The 21,944-nt window shown below is 47.6% G+C and overlaps 3 protein-coding genes across 6 annotated transcripts; 1 reads left to right on the plus strand and 2 right to left on the minus strand.

Moving 5' to 3' along the window:
* Positions 1 to 2,571: 2,571 nt before the first annotated feature.
* LOC115253308 (general transcription factor II-I repeat domain-containing protein 2A-like) lies at positions 2,572 to 7,564 on the minus strand. The gene is made up of 3 exons (XM_029851011.1): positions 7,169 to 7,564; positions 2,843 to 7,060; positions 2,572 to 2,759 (listed from the first exon to the last, which is right to left on the minus strand). Exon 2 carries the CDS (start codon positions 4,854 to 4,856, stop codon positions 2,847 to 2,849), a length of 2,010 nt encoding a protein of 669 aa, XP_029706871.1. The 5' UTR covers positions 4,857 to 7,060; positions 7,169 to 7,564; the 3' UTR covers positions 2,572 to 2,759; positions 2,843 to 2,846.
* A 208-nt stretch (positions 7,565 to 7,772) lies between these two features.
* ero1b (endoplasmic reticulum oxidoreductase 1 beta) lies at positions 7,773 to 15,244 on the plus strand. Of its 2 annotated transcripts, none has more exons than XM_003972243.3 (16): positions 7,773 to 8,127; positions 9,835 to 9,954; positions 10,027 to 10,110; positions 10,186 to 10,227; positions 10,790 to 10,872; positions 11,208 to 11,281; positions 11,473 to 11,593; positions 11,756 to 11,802; positions 11,931 to 11,942; positions 12,044 to 12,070; positions 12,402 to 12,494; positions 12,561 to 12,807; positions 12,972 to 13,041; positions 13,121 to 13,207; positions 13,327 to 13,460; positions 14,484 to 15,244. In XM_003972243.3, the coding sequence occupies exons 1-16, from the start codon at positions 7,933 to 7,935 to the stop codon at positions 14,542 to 14,544; spliced, it is 1,497 nt and encodes a 498-aa protein (XP_003972292.3). In that variant the 5' UTR covers positions 7,773 to 7,932; the 3' UTR covers positions 14,545 to 15,244. The 2 variants fall into 2 exon arrangements, with proteins under 2 accessions (XP_003972292.3, XP_011610980.2); XM_011612678.2 differs by lacking the exon at positions 7,773 to 8,127 and adding an exon at positions 8,164 to 8,721.
* A 248-nt stretch (positions 15,245 to 15,492) lies between these two features.
* On the minus strand, positions 15,493 to 21,160 carry gpr137bb (G protein-coupled receptor 137Bb). Of its 3 annotated transcripts, none has more exons than XR_003891620.1 (8): positions 20,667 to 21,160; positions 17,095 to 17,144; positions 16,794 to 17,016; positions 16,570 to 16,719; positions 16,365 to 16,493; positions 16,003 to 16,124; positions 15,659 to 15,812; positions 15,493 to 15,608 (listed from the first exon to the last, which is right to left on the minus strand). XR_003891620.1 is itself a non-coding variant. In XM_003972242.3 (7 exons), the coding sequence occupies exons 1-7, from the start codon at positions 21,051 to 21,053 to the stop codon at positions 15,716 to 15,718; spliced, it is 1,158 nt and encodes a 385-aa protein (XP_003972291.3). In that variant the 5' UTR covers positions 21,054 to 21,160; the 3' UTR covers positions 15,592 to 15,715. The 3 variants fall into 3 exon arrangements, 1 of the variants encoding a protein (XP_003972291.3); XR_003891621.1 differs by having other exon boundaries at positions 15,659 to 15,829; XM_003972242.3 differs by having other exon boundaries at positions 15,592 to 15,812.
* Positions 21,161 to 21,944: the final 784 nt, after the last annotated feature.

The raw sequence follows: 21,944 nt of genomic DNA on the forward strand, positions 1-21,944 counted from the left end.
TAGACTACACCCACGTATGGGTGCGAACCCTCCATCGGTTTTTGAAAAGAAACGTCATCTTTAAGTAAAGCATTCGGGAAAATTTAGCTTCCATAAATTCCCTGAAGCCGTTGTCCTGCAACAGTAGTCTGAGTTTGGTTCTAACCAATGTTCCCTCTAAGCTGCGCAAATGCGCACTGGTCGCACACTCTCAGCGCACAAGAAAGCCTATCCAGCGCAGTGAACGCACTGCAAATGAATTAGATATATAACTTTTTTTCTGTATCATTTTGCTGTGTAATTCAGTGAGTGATAGGTGACAGGTGTCCAGCCAATCATACGATACGATACGATGCAATTACGCTACGCAGCCAATCACGGCATTGACAGTACTTGCGCATGTACAGTGCGGCAGAGTTAAGTGACGCTAATGCTAACCCCTTATCATGGTGAAACGAGCGGGCAGTGAATGTGATACTCCCCAAACCAAAGTAAAAAAGAACTGCGGTTCTTTTAAGTTGGAATGGCTGTCGGAGTATGTGCAAATAGAAGAACAAGCGGTGAAACTGGGTGAGATCTTTTCTTTTTCGAGTGAGAAAGGTCTGCTCTGCAAAACATGCAGCGAAGCTAAAGTTGTAAGCGAGTTTTCCGATGGAAAAATATGGACAAAATGGAAGCTGGACCACCTCAAGCGACACATTCAGCAGAAAAGTCATTTGAATGCTGTTGGAATCATACGAAGACTCAAGATGGGAAAAGGGATTGGTGTGGCAGGACGAGGAAAGACTCAGACTGAGCAGATGGTTTTAACGTCTTTATTCCGCATCCACCAGACAACACCGAATGGCGCTTCGAACAGTGCTTCTAATCAAGGGCTAACCACGCCCATCACCCCATGCATCACCTGGGTGTGAGATACACCCCTATGTGTCCGCCACACAGCCCCCGAACACCCAGAAGGGAAACAGCAGAAAGAGGGAACAGAATATAAAATAAAAACTTTACACATCAGTCCCTGACAGGGGGTTTAATCAACCTGCCATAACGGCTGCGGCGCCCCTCTTCTGGGAACGCAGATGAGTCGCAGGCAGGAGAAACAAAGTCCACAGCAGGCTGTAAATTAGAACAAAGATCATCAGAGGGGACATTCTGGACCCTAGGAGGATGGGCCAGACGGGGGACCTGAGCCGGCAACACATCCTGCCCAACCAGCAAATGCGCCGGCTTCAGCCTATCCAATGTGACCCGCTCTGCCCGACCACCCATATCGAGCACGAAATTCTTCGCCCCCGTCTCGAGCACCCGGAATGGGCCGTCGTATGGAGGGCGAAGGGGTGACCGGTGGGCGTCATGTCGCACGAAAACGAAGCGAGCCGATGCCAAGTCCGTTGGAACAAGCGACCGAGGAAAACAGTGGAGCACGGGGGATGGAGCGAGAGCGGGCCCAGCCAAAAAGGAACCTCTGGCAGGAAAGTTACAATGAGGTGCACTTTCCGGCAGAAATTCCCCTGGAACACGAAGCGGTTGCCCCAGGACCAATTCCGCAGGTGAAGCATCCAAATCCTCTTTAGGAGCTGAACGCAAACCGAGCATCACCCAAAGTAAACGATCCACCCAGCTGTCATCCGAAAGCGCGGCACGCAATGCAGCCTTGAGTGAACGGTAAAAGCGTTCACATAGCCCGTTAGCCTGATGATGGTACGCGGTGGTACGGTGAACCTGTGTGCCCAATGACCTCGCCATAGATGACCAGAGTTCCGAAACAAACTGAGGTCCCCTGTCAGAAGTAATGTCGGAAGGGGAGCCGAAACGTGTGACCCAAGCAGAAAGAAATGCTCGAGCGACGTCTGCCGATGTCGTGGAGGAAAGAGGAACCACCTCCGGCCACCTGGTTGTCCGATCCACCGTAGTGAGCAGATAGGTGTACCCGTGGGATGGAGGTAAGGGTCCCACCAGGTCCACGTTCACGTGGTCGAACCGTCTGGCTGGAATCGCGAAAGGCTCAAGGGGTGCCTTGGTGTGCTGGTGAACCTTAGCACGCTGACACGCCACACAGGCTGCCGCCCATTCCCTGACCTCTTTGCGAGGGCCAGGCCAGACAAACTTGGCACTCACCAGTTTCACCGACGCACGAGCCCCTGGGTGTGAGAGGGAGTGGACCATATCAAAGACCCTGCAGCGCCAGGCCACCGGGACCACAGGTCGGGAACGACCAGTGGAAACGTCGCAAAGGAGGGTAGGACCACCATCCTGTACTACAGCTTTCTCCAGCTTCAAGCCCGTACCGGTGGAAAGAATTACAATAGTCCAGCCTGGAAGTAACAAATGCATGGACTAACTTTTCAGCATCATGCCGCATCAGTAGCTTCCTGATCTTTGTGATGTTCCTCAGGTGAAAATAGGCACTTCTAGAGACTAATTTAATGTGTGAGTTGAAGGAGAGATTTTGATCAAAAGTTACTCTGAGATTCCTCACAGAGAGACTAGATGTTAATGAGATACCATCTAGAGCAGGGGTCGGCAACCTTTTTTATCAAAAGAGCCACTTTGCCCACCCCCCTCCCAAAAAAATGTGTCTGGAGCCGCAAAAAATTACAGAGTTTATAAACTTCTAAGTTTGAATCTTTATTTAAATTTTAACAGTTGAAACCAGTGAATACAACAAACAAGCCCACTTTAATATATATATGTATATATACATATGTTTAATAGTAGTAACCCATGCGTTCTCCCGTCCTCTTCGGGTTTGTTGGCAGCCAGCCAGTGATCAATGGACGCACCTTAAAATACAAAAAAAACTACATCAGTTCTGAGTATGAGGATTTTTTTGAAAAAATAGCTTATTAAATTATGTTCCTCTTACCTGTTTAGTGAGATTTCTGTGTCTGCATTTCCCTACAGATCTTCCCTATGTCGGCGCTGTAAGATGTGACTTTCATCTTCACGCAGGACTGTAGAGTCTCGCTGGTGAAGCGGGAGCGGTATTTGGACTTTATAATGTTCATGCTTGAGAAAACTTGCTCGCATAAGTAAGTTGAGCCAAAGATGGATAGGACTCCAAATGCACACCTTTTCATGTTGATATAGGTGTCGGGAATGGCATTCCATGTTGCAAAAATAAGTTTGTCGGGTTGGGGTAGTTGTTCCATATCACTCCATTTGTGCTCTTTAGCGAGAGTAGCCCTCTGACGGACGACTTCTTCAAGATCCGCTGACAGGGATTTAAACTTGTTAACCCACAAAACTTTATCCGCAATATCGGCCAGTTCAATTTCTAGATCAGGCTTACTTACTCCTGTGAATGCGGATGTGTTCAGCAGGGATGGGTCGCTGTTCAGTGGTGCGACAGGGAAAGAGAGAGTCTGTTTCTCCTTTCTGAACTCACTGAACCTTTTTTCAAATGCAGCTTGCATTGCAGTAATGGCACGGTGGAAATAATCACAATTTATGTGATTGTTTGCTTCTTTGAACTCTCTTAGGGAGGGGAAGTGAGAGAGCGTGCCATTTTGTACATCTCTGGCGAACACTGTCATCTTGCGCTCAAATGCCAAAATCTCCTCCAGCATGTGCAGTGCCGTGCTTCCCTGTCCTTGGAGATTTTTATTCAGCATGTTCAAGTAACTTGTCATGTCCACCATGAAGTAAAACTTTTCCAGCCAAGATGGGTCTTCCAGTTCAGGATACCCAAGGCCTTTATTTCCCAAGAAGGTTTTTACGTGCTCCAGACAGGCAGCGAAGCGTTTCAGCACCTCCCCACTGGACAGCCACCGGACTCTGTTGTGCAGCAGGAGATCTGAATACGTGTTTTCGACTTCTTCTAACAACGAACAAAACTGTCGGTGGCTTAACCCATTCGCAATTATTTTGTTCACTATCTTAATAACAAGGTTCATTACTTCCACACATTCAGGGGGAAATGTTTGTGCGCAAAGTGCTTCTTGGTGGATAATGCAGTGAAACGTCATCAGATCTCGGCCCAGTGACTTTTGAAGTAAATTCACAAAGCCCTTCTGTGCTCCTCTCATACTTGGCGCCCCGTCAATAGATACCGACACTAGGTGAGTGGTGTTTATCCCTTTATCTTTTAGACAACTCACAACAGCATCACAAATGTCCTGCCCCCGAGTTTGGCCCTTAAGCGGTATGAGTTCAATCAGTTCTTCCTGCGGCCCATTAGCATTGGCGTACCTGCATAACAGTGCTATCTGCTCAATATCGTTTACATCACTTGACTCATCACAGCCAATTGAAAATGCTTGAGCTGAATTAATATCATCAATTTGCTTACTACTGATATTTGCTGCCATTTTAATGGTCCTGTCCTTAACAGTCTTTGCAGAGAGAGGCATGTCTTTAATTTTCTGAACAATTTCATTTTTGTTTTTAAAATCGGAGAATAGATGCTCTGATATTTGAATAAACGTTTCTTTTATGTATTCTCCGTCTGTGAACGGCTTACCCCTCTTCACGATCTCCTGAGCTGCCAAAAAACTAGCAGCTGTAGTTGACTGTGGAGAGCTGATCCATTTTTTGAAAGATAGTTTTCTCTCTTCAGCTTGTCGTTGCAATTCCGAAATTGCTCTCTGGCGCTCATCTTCGGTTGGGTATTTTTCAGCAAATGCTAAATGCTTGCTTTGAAAATGTCTTTCAACGTTACTTTTTTTGTTGTTTGATAGTTTCTCGCCACATATCAAGCACGCAGGTAAGCCAGCGTCATTGGCGGTGAATGCAAAAGCAGATGTCCACGCTGCATTAAACTCTCTATTTTCTTCCGAATTTTTTCTTTTTTGGGCTCTTTTCATGCTTACAGTGGTAGGGGTTCCCGCCGTGGTACCACCAGCAAGTGAAGGCGACGGCTGCTGACATTGATGTGACATATATTTAAAGTGACAAATTATAAAAAAAATAATTAAAAAACTTTATTTAGATGGTATCAACTAAAACCCTAGGGGAATTGTGCAACAAAATGAACACATAATGACCATAATAAAAGAAAAAAAGAAAAAAAGTGAAGTCTTGAATCCGGGACATGACCAGTGCACCCTATACCTGACCATCCAGCAGGCTGGCTAAGGCCATTTTCTTGGACTTGAGGACTTCAATATATCCTCGCTCTCCTGTGGAGCTGCCAATCACCTCTAGCTCCACTATCTCCGTCTCTAGGTCTTTAATCGATCTGCGAGTGTCCTGCATGGCGTTGAGAGTATACTACTGGCATAGGAGCTGTATATCTGTTTGACCACAGTCCCTCCACCGTCTGAGGCACGTAAAAATGGATTTTTCATTCTGAAACCCAGACCAGAAATGGTGTAAAACCTCTTTAAAACCATTGTCCCGTGTTAGGCTGGAGTTAAAATGCCAGTGTGCACTCTTGGGCGAAATGTTCTTTATAACGACTTTGCCTAAAACCACAGACTGACTGGTAAAACCAACTGGCCTGATCCCCCCCCCCCCCCCAAAAAAAAAGTGATGCCTAAAACAATAAAATTGGTCAAGTCTGGTCAGGAGATCCTACCATCACCCAGGCGGGACCATGTGTATTGCCTGTTTTCTGCATGCATCCTCCTCCACACGTCCACCAGGCCATGAGAATAGGGCAGCTGTCTCAGACTATGTTGAGAGGCTGGATGAGGCTCTGCATGGTTGCGGTCTAAAAAAGACTCCGTGCAGTTAAAATCCACACCAAGGAATAAAAACTCTTCCGCCCCACAACCATTCAATCTCGTGCTGACTTTATCTAAAAAACTCTTCCTCTCTGTGCCATTGGTGGGAGCATAAATATTAATAAAAACCAAGGTGTGGTTCTAGAGGCACGCCTTCACCAGAAGACACCTTCCCCTCACCACATGCTCCACCTCCAGGCTCAATGGAGTGAAGGCCCTAGAAAAGAGGAGGCCCACTCCACCACTGAAGGTGGTGTTGTGGCTCAGCAACACCTGTCCTTCCCACTCCTTCTCCCAATCTGCTTCGTTGCTTTCATCACTGTGAATCTCTTGCAGGAACATGACATCAACGCATTTCCTCCATGCTGTGTCAAACACTAGGGTCCGTTTCCTTGCGTCTCTGGCCCCGTTCACGTTCAACGTTCCCACTCTGAACACATCCATGTTGAGGGGAAAGTTAAAAACAAAGACAGTAAACAAGGATACACAATGGAAACACAATGAGCAGCGTTTATAAATTGAGCTGTTTCCTCGCTTTGCCCATGTGTTTCTTGAGCCTAAAAATCTCAGGGTTAGTAAGATCAGCCGCCGCCCTGTGTTTAATCAAATGGCTCGCTGACTGGATGAAAAGGAGCTTGTCGGGGAAATATTTCCCCAAGATCAAGGCCTTTCGTGCCCTTGGTCTGCGTGAGAAAACTTTTGTACATACTTGGAGGGTAAAAATCATTCCCCTGACTGTCTGACAATGTGTTTGACAGTTCACTGCAGTCAGACATGCAGTCAGACATGTAATCATAGTGTCTGTACTGGCGTCTGCATCCTCCAGCCATCCAGCTTTACTGTCTCCATTGTCTTTCATGACACTTTTCTGCTTGTTCCGCCGCGGGAACAAGTCACCACTCAGACACACCACCGCCGCCCTCACTTGTACCCACACCTCCCTCACCCAGCTCACACCTTCCTCACCCCACTCACCTGTGCTCACTCCTCCCTCACCCAGCTCGCCAATCACTATCCCTGGCACCCCAAGCTCACCTGTCACCTGACTCACTTCACCTACCACTGCACCGAGTTCACCTGTTTGACCCATGTCTCCCATCTCTCCTGGCTCACCCAGTTCACTTATTTCACTCGTCACCTCACCAGTCTTACCCAGTTCACCCAAACCACACAACACTTTAATCGCCATCCCAGTTACCGGTAAATCCATTACCTTCCCCGCCTCGCCACTCTCCCCAGTCTAATGCACACACTCACTCCGTTTTTCCCCCGCCTGCGACTCCATTACCGCTCCATCGGGGGCAGTGGGGCCTCCCTCCGCACCGAACCACCAACGCCTTGCCACCAGAACGGGCCGCGAGCCCGCCGTGCCCGGTACAATCCCTGGCTAGATGTCCCTCCTTGGCACAGTTGAAACACTTGAGGGCAGAGGAGGTTGCGAACAGGGTGTAATCAAAGTCATCCACATGTACAATAAAGCATAATTAAACTCCTCTGCCCTGTTGTTCAGGATCATATGGACCTACCTACGGTGAGACACCACGTGTTGCAACAGGCGACTTACACCCTGACGAAATTTTCCTAATGGGGGACACCACCTTCCCATGTCGGGACAGCTCTCTGACCAGGAACTCGTCACTGATGAACGGCACGTTAGACAGGGTGATCCTCGCCGCCGGCTGCGTCAGCGGATTCACCTGGACAAACTGTCCCCCCGCGGTGATCCCCGTCTCCACCAACATGTTCATCTGTTCCACTTTCTCAAGGAACAGCACCACCGCCGTTTGCATACAGGCGGAGGATTTCACTGAGCTGTGGCCGATTTTTTTTTGGCCCACAACCAGAGCCACCTCCTCCACACCAAGTACGGAGCCTGCTCAACCCGGTTAAGCCAGCGTTGGCAGCCCCACACACTCACACTCGCTAAACTAATATATAACCAAGAAACACCACACTAAATAAAACTATATTCACCAGCATTCACACATACACAGAGAAAAGTATATAAGGAAAACAGCGCCTTTGCACTTTTTTTTCTCTCTCTCTCTCTTCCGCTCACACTCCTCCCACCAGAAGTATGTAGTTGTGTATGCTATGTGACAATGAAACTACTTCTGTGAACGGAGTTGCGTCTGCTACGGAAGGTCTTGCAATACACCGCGTTTATTGGGTCATCTGCCTATAAATTATATCCGCTGTTTGCTGCGCATGCTAGCCTGCCTTGAGCTAGCCTTGAGTTCACGCAGCCACAGTAGGCTTAGCTGCCCCAACAAGTCTTCCTGTGTCTCGCATGTTTTCTTGTCTCTCTACGGTGCAGCGAGTGATGTGGAAGATAACTGTGCCGGCGTTCTGTGGTGTTTTAGTAATCTGTATTTTCGGGAACTTCAGTCTGGGCTGGTTTCAACACAGTGTCAAACCGCAGACCCAACTCAAACAGCATGCGAACCGAGCTCCAGGCAGCCATGACCAGAACTGCTTCTGCCATGTAAGTCGGCGTCTCATCATTTATTTAACATTTATTTTTCCAGAACTTGGTTCAAGTAAGTTATATTATAATGACGCGAAGATAGCAGCTGCAGATTCTCTTCGTTACTTGTTGTACCCCGCAAGGGTTATTAACGGAAGTTCATAACATTATGTTGTCACTTTAATATTTTATGCGTGACGCCTGTTAATTTCTTTTAATTACGTCATCTGTTTATTTAGGACGCGACGTGAAATCGTACAAATTAATGTCTACATTTGATTCCAACGTACAATTATTTCCAATCAAAGCGTGGTGAACTGGGATTGGTTGAGCCCTCTGATGGTAGTTGTAGTCTTCGGTAGTCATTTAGTCGAAGCGTTCTCGCTGTCATACCCGGAAGTGGACTGCAAAGGCGGGACGATTATTAAAGGGCCGTGTTTAGTTTGACAGTAGGTTGTTTGTGGGCGTGTCCTCGACCTGGCCTGGCTTCTGTTAGTGACAGCTCAGCTTCAGACGATGGGCTGGAGGTTCCAGTTGAAGAGGAGCAGAATGTTGTGGGATTTGGGCCTCCTCCTGCCTGCCCTGGTGTTCGGTGGTCTGCTGCACCCTGAGGTAGCGTCTTCTAAGGGCTGCTCATCCTTATTTTAGTATAGTCACTGAAAAAAATTGTTTTGAATGCTTCTTAAAAGTCAATTCGGTTTTATTGGTAAATAGATCATTTAAAAAAAAAAGTATAAATATGCATTTCTGTTAATTTGGATGTATTGATTATTAAGTTAAAAATTCACTGCCTGGTATCAGTTCAGTAGTTCAAATGATTTGATGACTCCAAACTAAATAAAAATACATTTTTAAAAAGGCGTTTGATAATTTCATCCTTGACATTTTGCATAATTCTGACATGTTATCTTTCATGTAATCTATGTATCAATCAACTTACATTCCCTGGCTGGTCAAAAAAACAAAAATGGCCAAAAATGGCTTTAGAGCTATTTAGCTGCGAAGAAAGTGGTTTCCATATGTCTGTTAAAGGTACTGTGAGGTGATTATCAGAGTTCACCTGGAGCTTGCCTAGAGCTCCTTCAGTAGGATAAATTATTTCCACCACTGTTCTTGTGGCTGCTCTGAGATACCGAAGATCCTTCCTCACTGGGTTTGCGCTGGAGTTCGCTGGACTTTTTGTGATTGATACCTGGTTTTCCAGAGTTTCTGTGAAATTTGTAAAGTTTGCAGACATTCATCCTCAGTCGAGGCATAGATGGGTCAGATGTGAGCTTCAGCTGGAGCCACACAAATGAACAGCTGACTCTTGACCCTGTCGGATCCTGCTAACCTTTGCTGGACCCCAGTCCAGGTGAATCTGGGTCTGGACCCTGTCAGATCCCGCTGGCCTCTGCTGGACACTCGGTGACACTGAGGTGGATCTGGATTCCTCGGTATTGGTTGTTGATGAGCTGCTCCAGTGTTGATTCTGTGTGTTTGCTCAGAGGTTCTGGCATCTTGGCTCTCTGTGATCAGATTGTAGATGAACCTGTCCCTTAAGAAAACACTGAGGAAGCATGAAACCCTGTCAAATGGTTAAATAACTCATCCAACTTCAGCAAATCTTTGGTCTCAGATCTTCTGCTCAGAGTTTCACATCCTTTAATGATGGACTTTATTTGCATCAGTAAGTCTTTTATTTCAAAGAAGCCAGTTTGTGATCAGATTGTTTCCTCTGCTCAGTTGACGGGAGAACTAGACGACTGTTTCTGTGACGTGGAGAGCATCGACGTCTTCAACAACTTTAAGGTCTTCCCACGGATCAAGAAGCTGACGGAGAAAGATTATTTCAGATACTATAGAGTGAGAACCTCGTCTGTCCCACCATTCAAACCAGTGTTCCCACCTCTGACTTATGTCTTTCGTTCTGACCAGGTCAACTTAAAGAGACCTTGTCCCTTCTGGCCCGACGACGGACACTGTTCCATTAAAGACTGTCATGTGGAGCCCTGTCCAGAGGTCACCACATCCATATTTTATAGTCACATAGTTGTCAGTCGCATCACAATTCTGAACTGGTGTCTTTGTTTACAGAGTAAAATCCCTGTGGGCATCAAGTCTGGCAACTACAACAAGGTGAGATTGGTTCTACCCCCTCTGATCAGGCTTTCACTCAGCTGACTCCCCTGTCCTCAGTTAACCAGGAGTTTATGAAACAAATAGCGCATTTTTGAGCAGTTAGACATGAACATGCTGAGAGAAGATTCAGTTACAGGTACAATTCACCAAGGTGACAGAGCCACCCCTGACCCTACAGGCGACGCCCACACCAAAACGGGGGTCGCCATGGAGAAAGAGGCAGCTGAACACACAGCCCCCCCCCCCATCCCGATTGTCCTGAAAGTTTTTCCATCTGTGCTCTTCTCACCTTAAGTGGGTGTGTGTGTGGGTGAGTGTGAGAGAGCCTTGCTGGCAGCTAGACCTGAACGTTGCGACCTGGCAGCTGTTCCAGTTGCTGTTGCTGTAATAGTAATGCTCTGTTAGCTGCTGATGCTAACAGCTGATCTTCACAGTGGTCACAGAAAAAAGATGCATTAACGTTTAAGCTGTCGGAGAATTTTTATTAAACTTCATATCTCACGTCTCTGATCATTGTTCACATGTAAATATGGTTAAAGGTGTAAAACTCTGTCTTCAGTACTCTCAGGTTGCAAACTTGATGGCAGACATGACAGAGTGTGAACAGGCCAATGAGTTGGGCGCCATCAACAGCACGCTGAGGTACCTGGCCCAGACTGCGCTGCTGCATCAGTATTCTTTGGCTTCAACATGAATGAAACTGAGTTGTAGATGTGCCAGATTAATTCCTTTTCAAAGATCATGTTTGGCTGCTGCCAACAGATCAAGGTCTCTCAATATTTCCAACATCTGCCAACAAGTTCTAACATTATGATCATATCTCTCTGAATGTTACAACTTGTTGGCAGATGTTGGAAACAAGTTCAAACATGAATATTTCTCACGTTTTTGCAGACACAATATCTCCATGTTTAAATGTAAAAACATGTTAAAATCATCTTCTGTAAGAAGTCTCTGCTCCTGTCGACTTCTTTCAGCAACCAGAGTAAAGAAGCGTTTGCTGATTGGGCGAGACACGATGACGCCCAGGATCACTTCTGTGAGCTGGATGGTGAGCCTCCCCTCTGACTGATGGTCGACAACATGAACCCTGAACCCTGACCATCATGACGTGTGTGTGTGTGTGTGTGTGTGTGTGTGTGTGTGTGTGTGTGTGTGTGTGTGTGTGTGTGTGTGTGTGTGTGTGTGTGTGTGTGTGTGTGTGTGTGTGTGTGTGTGTGTGTGTGTGTGTGTGTGTGTTAGATGAAACCTCACCGGATGCAGAGTACGTGGATCTGCTGTTGAATCCAGAACGTTACACTGGGTACAAGGGTCCTCCAGCCTGGAGGGTCTGGAACAGCATCTATGAGGAGAACTGCTTCAAGTGAGGACACACACACACACACACTCTCTGAGGTTAATACTAATGGTATTAACTAATGGTGTTAATACTGTTGATGATTGGGTATTGATAAAGCAGTGGTGACAGCTCTGCCAGATGATCTGTCACCATTATGATTGATTATTGATTGCTGTTCCTGGACAGGCCCAGATCAGTGTATCGTCCACTGAACCCTCTGGCTCCGAGCAGAGGTGAGTCTGATCATGATCAATAGATTGTGTGCAGTGCGCAGGTTCTTACCTGTGTTGGCTATTGATCACTAACACCATTGATCTTTGGGAAGCTGCTGATGATCAATCCTCTCTTTTTCTGTTTTCAGGAGATGATAATGGTGAGTCACATTACATTCGAATTAAACTCAGATTACATTTAGAAGAAGGTGACCTTGGGTTCTTTCACCTTCATTGATGTTGCTCTGTTCTCTGGTTGCAGGAGAAGGTTTCTACAAGTGGCTTGAAGGTAACGTCATGGCTTCTAATTCACAGCTCAAACACCGAAAGCATCTGAACAAGAGACGAGATTTCACATCCATTTTTTGGGAGAAACTTAGTCTTACAAAGACAGTAGTTTAGTTTAATCCAGAAAAATTAAAAATGTGTACTTTCAATCTGACCCACTTCAAGTCAAATGTTTGATTCTGGAGTGGTCAACAGGGGGCGCTGCGTTCGCAATATTGGTTGGTATTGGGATGTTGGAAAATGAGTGAGTGTTGCCTGGCAACGCTGTCAGCTGACATGATCTCTGTCGTTATGTAGTTGGCTGTTTCTGAAGATGCATTTCGTGTCTGCAGGTCTGTGTTTGGAGAAGCGGGTCTTCTACCGGCTCATCTCCGGCCTCCACAGCAGCATTAACATCCACCTGTGTGGAGATCACCTGCTGGATGGTACGACCCTCTCAAACATCCCACCTATCTAAAGAGCGCTCGAATATCTGACTTTTGCTTCCTCAGAGGGGTGGGGACGTTCAGTTTGGGGTCCAGACCTCCAAGAGTTCAGACGGCGTTTTGACATGGGGGAGACCAAAGGTGAGGGCACACGGCGTCTGAAGAACCTGTACTTCCTGTTCCTGATCGAGCTGCGGGCGCTCTACAAAGTGGTGCCGTACTTTGAGCGAGCGATCGTCGGCCTTTACACAGGAAACAGTCGGGAGGATAGAGCCACCAAAGAGCTGCTGCTGGAGCTGCTCAGCGAGATCAAGTAAGAACCCACAGCAACCTAGGAACCAGCAGCTTGACTTGTGGTTGGTACCAAAGGGCTGAGGTCTGCCGTCATAGCTCTGGAGATTTGGTGGCTGTTGATGAAGCTTTTCCATCACATCTTCATTCCAAACTCTGAATCTAACATCTCTTCGTTTCCTTCAGAGCTTTTCCAATGCACTTTGATGAGAAATCCATGTTTGCTGGACACAAGATGGAGGCCAAGACTCTAAAGGTGAGCTACAGCCTTCCAGTCTGGGCAGTCAGAACCTGCAGGAGATCCACCTGAGGGTTCCTGTTTTCTTCCCTTTCAGGAGGAGTTCCGCCTCCATTTTAAGAACATCTCCAGGATCATGGACTGTGTCGGCTGCAGTAAATGTCGTCTGTGGGGGAAACTGCAGGTGAGCTAAATCCACAGGAGGAGAAGGACAATACAGCTGTCAGGACCTGTGGCGCAGTCAATGCTGATGACTGATGCCAACGGTTCACCTCAGATGGTTGTGCTGTGTGTCTTGTGCAGATTCAGGGTTTGGGTACAGCGCTGAAGATCCTCTTCTCTGAAAAGGAGATTCAGAAGCTTCCAGAACACAGCCCCTCTAAAGGCTTCCAGCTGACGCGTCAAGAGATTGTGGCCTTAATAAATGCCTTTGGCAGGTAAACTCGCACAGCTGGGCTGTCATCTTCAAATCAGAGGTCTGAGTTATTTTTGAAGCGATGTTTAACGGCAGCAGGAAGAATTTAACATTTAAAACTGAACAGAACTTTTATTTACTAGCTACACAGAACTTGTTACCACTACAGACATTCAGTGGTTTCTTAACCGAAACACACACACTCTCTGAGGTTAACCACTGATCTTAACTGAAGCTGTGAAGGAAGCAGTGGTTATGTAAATTCTAATTATAAATGATATTATGTTATAAATGGTAATAAAATATAATAATTTGAGAAAAATCCCAAGAACACAGGAAATAATTTCAAACTGATGTGTTTCTGTTAGAGGCGTTAATCTGTGGACAAGCTCTAATGATGACTTAATGTCAGGTTGCAGTTAATAGTTTACATTGCAGTGATTAAGATGAGGTCTTATTTGAATAAGAATGTTCCTGTGTTGAGTTATTGAGCTGTGAATGTCCATTCTGTGAATCTCTTTCTTACTTGACTCAAGTCTGAACAATGACTATATTAACTTTATGCTGGACATATTACTGATTCTCATTCATCTGACAGAATTATATGTTACGAATTAAGCTTCTAACTGCACTAAACTAACATTAGTTAAGCTAATTGGATGGATCACACATGACGGGGCAGTCAGGCTTGGTTGCTCTGATGCGCTTTCACAATGTTGAGAATAATATAGTAGAACTCCGATTAGGGAGCATAATGATTTAAATATGGGTAATTACAAAGGCCTTACCAGTAGGTTTATGTAGCCACAAACCATCTATTGGCTGAGTTCTAGACATCTCTTTCACCATGTTAGCCTAAGAAAGTGAGTCTTTTTGGGCCCAGTGGAAGCAGGTGACTAACGCCATTTGCAGTACCACCATTTGGCCAGGCGGGTTTACTCTTCAACCTCAGGGGCGCTTCCTGTTTCCAGATCTCTATGATCCATGGTTGTTCCTGTCAGTGGGGGCATGAGTGTCTGCTCCTCACCTGCTCTCTGCCCCTCAGGTTGTCCACCAGTATACACCAACTCCACAACTTCCGCCTGCTGCTGGAGGAGAAGAGGTAACAGCAAGTTACAGGTGGAGCAGCTTGCAGAAGTCTAGCAGAGAAACCAGCGTCAGTTCAACACTGAATCTCTCATCTGTGTCCATAAATAACCTTTATCTAAACAACAATGGCCACCCACATTTTCCTGCAACAAAAATCAATCCAGAATATTCAGCACTTTGCACTTCCTGACTGGATATCAGATTGGTCCACCCTCTCTACAGAAACTCCTCCCTCTTTGGTTTAAGACCCTCCCTCTCTGCAAAAGCCTTTGTTAAAGATCCCTCTTCTGCACATAAACCACCCCTTCATCTTAAGACCCTGACCCCGCTGTAGAAAACTTCGCGTTTCTGCAGAAGCCTCTCCCTCTTCAATTTTGCACACTCCCTCATTGCTGATGCGCCTCCCTCTTCAGTTTAGAAACCTTCCTCTCCATAGAAGCTCCTCTTCTGGCAGGAAGCCCTCCACCTACTCTCTGCAGGAGGTTAAAGACCATTTCTGGACATGGTTAATGTGTGTCGTCAGTTTAGCGTGTTTCAATAAAGTTTTGACAGATGTCTGTTTGCACCAAAGATGTTAAAGTCGATCCGTTGTTTGATCATTTCTAATCATTTTGAAGTTAAAATTTTACTGGATTTTGTTTCAGTGTTTCAGAGATGAACGGTAGTCATTCTAAAACTTGATCTAAATCTAAGTGAATAAATCTTCTGAATTTCCAATCTCAGCTTCTTTCTGTCTGGAGCTCGAAAGGTACCATAATCAAGAGTAATTATCTGGACCAAAATCCATAAATGATCTGTGTTGTGATGATCAGAATATTGATCAGTAGTGAATAAATCTGAAGGTGAGAGGGAGGTCTTCACCAGTTTAATTTGCAGCTCCAGTGCTAATTTCTGTATTGTGCAAGTTAGCATCCTGAAAAGCCATCAAAACAAGTGGTTTGCATGATGGGAAATCCACACAAGTTGTGATGATAACATGTTTTATTGCCACAATAAAAACAGTAATTGAACTCATTCATAGGATTTTCTCTAATCCCGAATTCTGGGATTAAAGTGAAACAGTTTGAGTGTATAATCTTGAACAGTGTTTTTATGCTGAAATTTCAACATAAAACAATTCAAATTTGTTGAGAAGTCTTGAGCCATGACCTCTGATGCTGTGATCCCCATCAAACCTGAAGAGAAGGATTATGGGTAGGGTTGGAGCTTCCCGGCGGCAGTCAGATGCTGCTGGTTGATGGTGTGAACAGTGAAGCTGCTGTGGCGGCTGCCCCAATCAGAGAGGCTGGTGGAGACAAGATCTTGTTTACAGAGAAGCTAAAGCTTTAAAAAAAAAAGAGGCTAAAAAAATGCTTAAGGGTGTCCAGTCACCTCAGCTTTAAATTAGCCGAAGGATAAACAGATTGTTCAATATCACCATTACATTTCTTAATGTTACTGATCTTATCTCCTCTCGGGAGAGCTCATATCTCTACCTTCCAGATGCATTCTGGGTAGGAATGCTCCATGCCAGGTCGTCATCGCTGTCGTACCGCCGAGGATTGTCAAAGAAATATCCTCTAGAGGACAGGACATGGTTTGGTATTCCAGTAGCACTCTGTCAATAATTAAACAATCACAGGTTAGTTTTACACTGAAGTGAACATTTTTACTGTACTACTGAATCTTTATTTTATTCCTGTAGTTTCTGCTAATGAGTTTATATGTGCCCATTGATCAATAAGACTACAAACCTACAACCTGAAAGATCAGCTTTTTCAATCTGATGACTGCTGTTCTGAAGAATGTAGGCATGTTTTAGTCACATGACAGTCTCATGTGACCATGGAGCACTGACCCTTTCCTGTGGAGGTCGTCGGACACGGAAGAAAAAGACCACCAGTGAGGTGGGTAGCAGCTCCCAGATGAACAAGATGACCCCAAACACCACATAACCGCCATCTCCCAGCGAGGACCTCAAGTCTGCCTGGAGAGGTTAAGGTCAAAGTCAGAAAGCCCAAAATGAAGACTGATGAAGGAGAAGACGGACAGCTATATCTCACCTGGTCAGACACGTTGTACCAGTCGTAGTCAAAGGAGTTCATGTTCTCTATATCAAAGAGGGTCAGCACTATCAGGTTATAACTGGCTCGTGACGCGTACAGCATCACCACAGTAATGCCAATTAGAGTCACCCGGCACGCCGAGGTACCCTACGCAAACACACCCATTCTTAATCTGTTTTTCTCACCTAGGGTCTGTTATTTCTATGCCCCACCCACAGTACCTTAGACTCCAGGTAGATGTTGGCCAGCGACATCTTAGTGACTTTGTAGAGGCAGATGGACAGTGAGACAGCACAGAGGACGAAGAGGCTGTCATTGATGGTGACCCTCACCAGAACGATGGTCTTCACATCAGTGGCAGCCGTCTTAACCAACAGGGCGCAGACAAGATTTACTATCAGGAAGAGGAGGCTGATGCCAAAGAAGAGCAGATACAGAGAAAGTCTGGAAGACGAGCAGGAGTTCTGGATCAGCACTGGTCCCAACAGCAGCTTATCTCAGATCCCACTGTGGTGACATTACCTATACTGTAGGAGCACTGGTGACAGCTTGGACTTGGCTTTAAAGTAAACCTGCAGGGGACACAAAGCACAATCACACTATAGAACACAAATAGCATGACCCATCCATCCATCCATCCATCCATCCATTCTCTACCGCTTATCCGGGTCGGGTCGCGGGGGCAGCAGCCTAAGGAGAGAAGCCCAGACTTCCCTCTCCCCAGCTACCTCCTCCAGCTCATCCGGAGGGATCCCCAGGCGTTCCCAGGCCAGCCGAGAGACATAGTCTCTCCAACGTGTCCTGGGTCTCCCCGGGGGTCTCCTACCGGAGGGACATGCCCTGACTAGATGCCCAAGCCACCCCATCTGGCTCCTCTCAACGCGGAGGAGCAGCGACTCTACCCCGAGCTCCTCCCGGATGGCAGAGCTTCTCACCCTATCTCTAAGGGAGAGCCCAGCCACCCTACGGAGGAAGCTCATTTCGGCCGCTTGTACCCGTGATCTTGTTCTTTCGGTCATTACCCAAAGCTCATGACCATAGGTGAGGGTAGGAACGAAGATCGACCGGTAAATCGAGAGCTTCGCCTTTCGGCTCAGCTCTCTCTTCACCACAACGGACCGGTGCAGAGTCCGCATTACTGTGGACGCCGCACCGATCCGCCTGTTGATCTCCCGCTCCATTCTTCCCTCACTCGTGAACAAGACCCCGAGGTACTTAAACTCCTCCACTTGGGGCAGGATCTCCTCCTTTACCCGGAGAAGGCACTCCACCTTTTTCCGGTCGAGAACCATGGCCTCGGATTTGGAGGTGCTGATTCTCATCCCAGCCGCTTCACATGCGGCGGCGAACCGATCCAGTGATAGTTGGAGGTCACGGGCCGATGAAGCCAACAGGACCACATCATCCGCAAAAAGCAGAGACGCGATCCTGAGGTCACCAAACCGGATCCCCTCAACACCATGACTGCACCTAGAAATTCTGTCCATAAAAATTATGAACAGAATCGGTGACAAAGGGCAGCCCTGGTGGAGGCCAACCCTCACCGGAAACGAGTTCGACTTACTGCCAGCAATTCGGACCAAACTCTGGCACCGATCGTACAGGGAGCGGACAGCCCGTATCAGCGGGCCCGACACCCCATACTCTCGGAGGACCCCCCCACAGGACCCCCCGAGGGACAAGGTCGAATGCCTTCTCCAAGTCCACAAAACACATGTGGACTGGTTGGGCAAACTCCCATGCACCCTCGAAGACCCTGCGGAGGGTGTAGAGCTGGTCCACTGTTCCACGGCCAGGACGAAAACCACATTGCTCCTCCTGAATCCGAGGTTCGACTATCCGGCGGACCCTCCTCTCCAGTACCCCTGAATAGACCTTACCAGGGAGGCTGAGAAGTGTGATCCCCCTATAGTTGGAACACACCCTCCGGTCCCCCTTCTTAAAAAGAGGGACTACCACCCCGGTCTGCCAATCCAGCGGCACTGCCCCCGATGTCCACGCGATGTTGCAGAGTCGAGTCAACCACGACAGCCCTACAACATCCAGAGCCTTAAGGGACTCTGGGCGGATCTCATCCATCCCCGGGGCCTTGCCACCGAGGAGTTTTTTAACTACCTCGGCAACTTCAGCCCCGGAGATACGAGAGCCCATCTCCAGGTCCCCAGGCCCTACTTCCTCACTGGAAGGTGTGTTGGTGGGATTGAGGAGGTCCTCGAAGTATTCCTTCCACCGATCCACAACATCCCGAGTTGAGGTCAGCAGCACACCATCACCACTATACACAGCGTTGACAGTGCACTGCTTCCCCCTCCTCAGACGCCGGATGGTGGTCCAGAACCTTTTCGAGGCCGTCCGAAAGTCGTTCTCCATGGCCTCACCGAACTCTTCCCATGCCCGAGTCTTTGCCTCGGCAACCGCCGTAGCTGCACTCCGCTTGGCACGCCGGTACCCATCTGCTGCCTCAAGAGTCCCACAGGCCAGTAAGGCCCGATACGACTCCTTCTTCAGCTTGACGGCATCCCTCACCGCTGGTGTCCACCAGCGGGTTCGGGCATTGCCGCCACGACAGGCACCAACCACCTTGCGGCCACAGCACCGGTCAGCTGCCTCAACAATGGAGGCACGGAACACAGTCCACTCGGACTCAATGTCCCCCGCCTCCCCCGGGACATGGTCAAAGCTCTCCCGGAGGCGTGAGTTGAAGCTCCTTCTGACAGGGGACTCTGCCAGGCGTTCCCAGCAGACCCTCACAACACGTTTGGGCCTGCCAGGTCTGTCCGGCATCCTTCCCCACCATCGGAGCCAACTCACCACCAGGTGGTGATCAGTTGACAGCTCCGCCCCTCTCTTCACCCGAGTGTCCAGAACATGCGGCCGCAAATCCGATGACACAACCACAAAGTCGATCATCGATCTGCGGCCTAAGGCGTCCTGGTGCCAAGTGCACATGTGGACGCCTTTATGTCTGAACAAGGTGTTCGTTATGGACAATCTGAGACGAGCACAGAAGTCCAATAACAAAACACCACTCGGGTTCAGATCAGGGGGGCCGTTCTTCCCAATCACACCTCTCCAGGTCACACTGTCATTGCCAACGTGAGCATTGAAGTCACCCAGGAGGACGAGGGAGCCCCCAGAAGGGGCACTCTCCAGCACTCCCTCTAAGGACTCCAAAAAGGGTGGATACGCTGAACTGCTGTTTGGACCATAGGCACAAACAACAGTCAGGATCCGTCCCCCCACCCGAAGGCGAAGGGAGGCTACCCTCTCATCCCCCGGGGTAAACTCCAATACACAGGCACTGAGCTGGGGAGCAACCAGAATTGCCACCCCTGCTCGTCGCCTCTCACCATCGGCAACTCCAGAGTGGTAGAGAGTCCAACCCCTCTCAAGAAGACTGGTTCCAGAGCCCTTGCCGTGCGTCGAGGTGAGGCCAACTATATCTAGTCGGAACTTCTCAACCTCGCGCACCAACTCAGGCTCCTTTCCCACCAGAGAGGTGACATTCCATGTCCCTAGAGCCAGTTTGTGCAAATAGCATGACCAGAACTAACAAACAGGAATGTTGGACTAGAACTTGTCAGGAGAAGCACAGGAACTTGGAGGATGGTGGGAACAAAAAGCAGTTTGGCAGGGAGCTAATTTCTTGGTAATCTTATTCTGATTGTATGGCCACACCCACAACGATGTCACAGGTTACTGACACACCTACAGCCAACCACCCTAACCCATGAGACAGATGGTTTAAGAAGGCCCAGAAGAACTAGAACCACCACTACCACAATCTGATGTGATCTAAAATGTACCAGTGTTTTCTCCACCATTACCAGTTTCAGATACCATCACCACTCCTACCAGAACTGTTCCAGCTCCGGCCACAGCAGCAGCAGTCAAGCTCCACTAATCCCAATATTACCAGTACCACCAAAACCCATCAAAAGTTCATGCAAACTGAAGAACTCCAAGATCCTGTTTCAGCCATTGCTTTATGAAGTCCCACTTCATCGGAACCTGAAGCAGCAGCAGCAGCAGCAGCAGCAGCAGCAGCAGCCGAGTCAGTACCAACAGGCCCATGTACCAGGACCATTGCTCACCTGTGCACAGTAAAGGTTCATCAGGCCCAGTGTGAAGAACTGCAGGCAGACAGGGAAGCAGAAAAGCAGCCAGAAGGCGAAGGGGGGGAGGGCGTTGGCGGCTCCACAGTCTTTAAAGTAGAAGGAGAAGAGGAGTGCTCGCAGGGCGGCCCACAGCAGGCACAGAAACAGGAATGCTGTTTGGTAGCTGAAGCGTTTGTGGCGGTACCGCAAAACCAGCCAGAGCTGAGTGTACACAAAGGTGAACAGCAGCGAGTAGAAGATGGTGTAGGCTACAGTCAGACCCAGCTTTACAGATGGGGGGACAGCCGGTGCCATGGTGGGAAGAGGGGGGAGGTGGGAACTGTTACCGGCACGATGCTGCTCCAGCGTCGCCTTCTCCTCCATCCTTCCCCTGTACCCCACCAACAAGGGGGAGAGAGAGGTGGTAAAAGATGAGGAGAAGAGACAGAGCCGGGCAGATGAGCTACAGACAGAGAGGAGGAAGAGGCAGAGGAGGGAAAGGAGGAGGTGAGGCCCTGCCCCTTCTCTGAAACTACATCTGCTTGCCCGGTATTGGTGGATACTGATCACATGAGCCTGTGAAGGAGAGGATTGGCTGGGCAGGAGGGATAATGCTAATAATTCCAATATGTACTATTAAATAAATATTTTTTTTATATTATTAATATTGTACAATGTTGTAATGTTGAAATATTGTAATGTTGAAACAAAATTAACGTGCAAAATAAAGCATGAAAAGGTGAATTGGAGAATAATTAATTGTAACAGTAATGAAGCAGAACAACCTGTGTGAGCATGTGGAGATTCTGTGGAATCAGTCACACTTCCAGCTCATCCTCTTCTTCTCCTCTCCCTCTTTTTCTCCTCCTCTTATTTAATTTGTGTAACATCTCCATGGAGGACACAGAACTTGTCACACGGGAGAGGTGGACTGGCACCACTTTTGTTCACGTGTGCGACTGTACAATGACACCTGTGTTCTGTTGTCCTTCAGATCAGCTGATCATCTATCAACATTTGAGGCCATCCTCCTCAACCCTTTCAAACTTTATTTACAAAGCCTTTTAGAACAGCCAGAGTAGCCCAAATTGCTGTAAAGGAGGATGAACAGTAGAGGAAGTAAAGTCACATAAAAGGTCAAATGGACCAAAGCAGCAATATTAATTGTCTTGTTGATGATTGACTCCGCCCACATCACCTGAGCAACATAGGATAATTAAGAAAAAAACAGAAAAATGATCCAACTGTGAGGGATCATCCAGGATTTGAATCCAG

The sequence above is a fragment of the Takifugu rubripes genome, chromosome 17 (genome assembly GCF_901000725.2).
Source record: "Takifugu rubripes chromosome 17, fTakRub1.2, whole genome shotgun sequence".
NCBI lineage: Eukaryota > Metazoa > Chordata > Actinopteri > Tetraodontiformes > Tetraodontidae > Takifugu > Takifugu rubripes.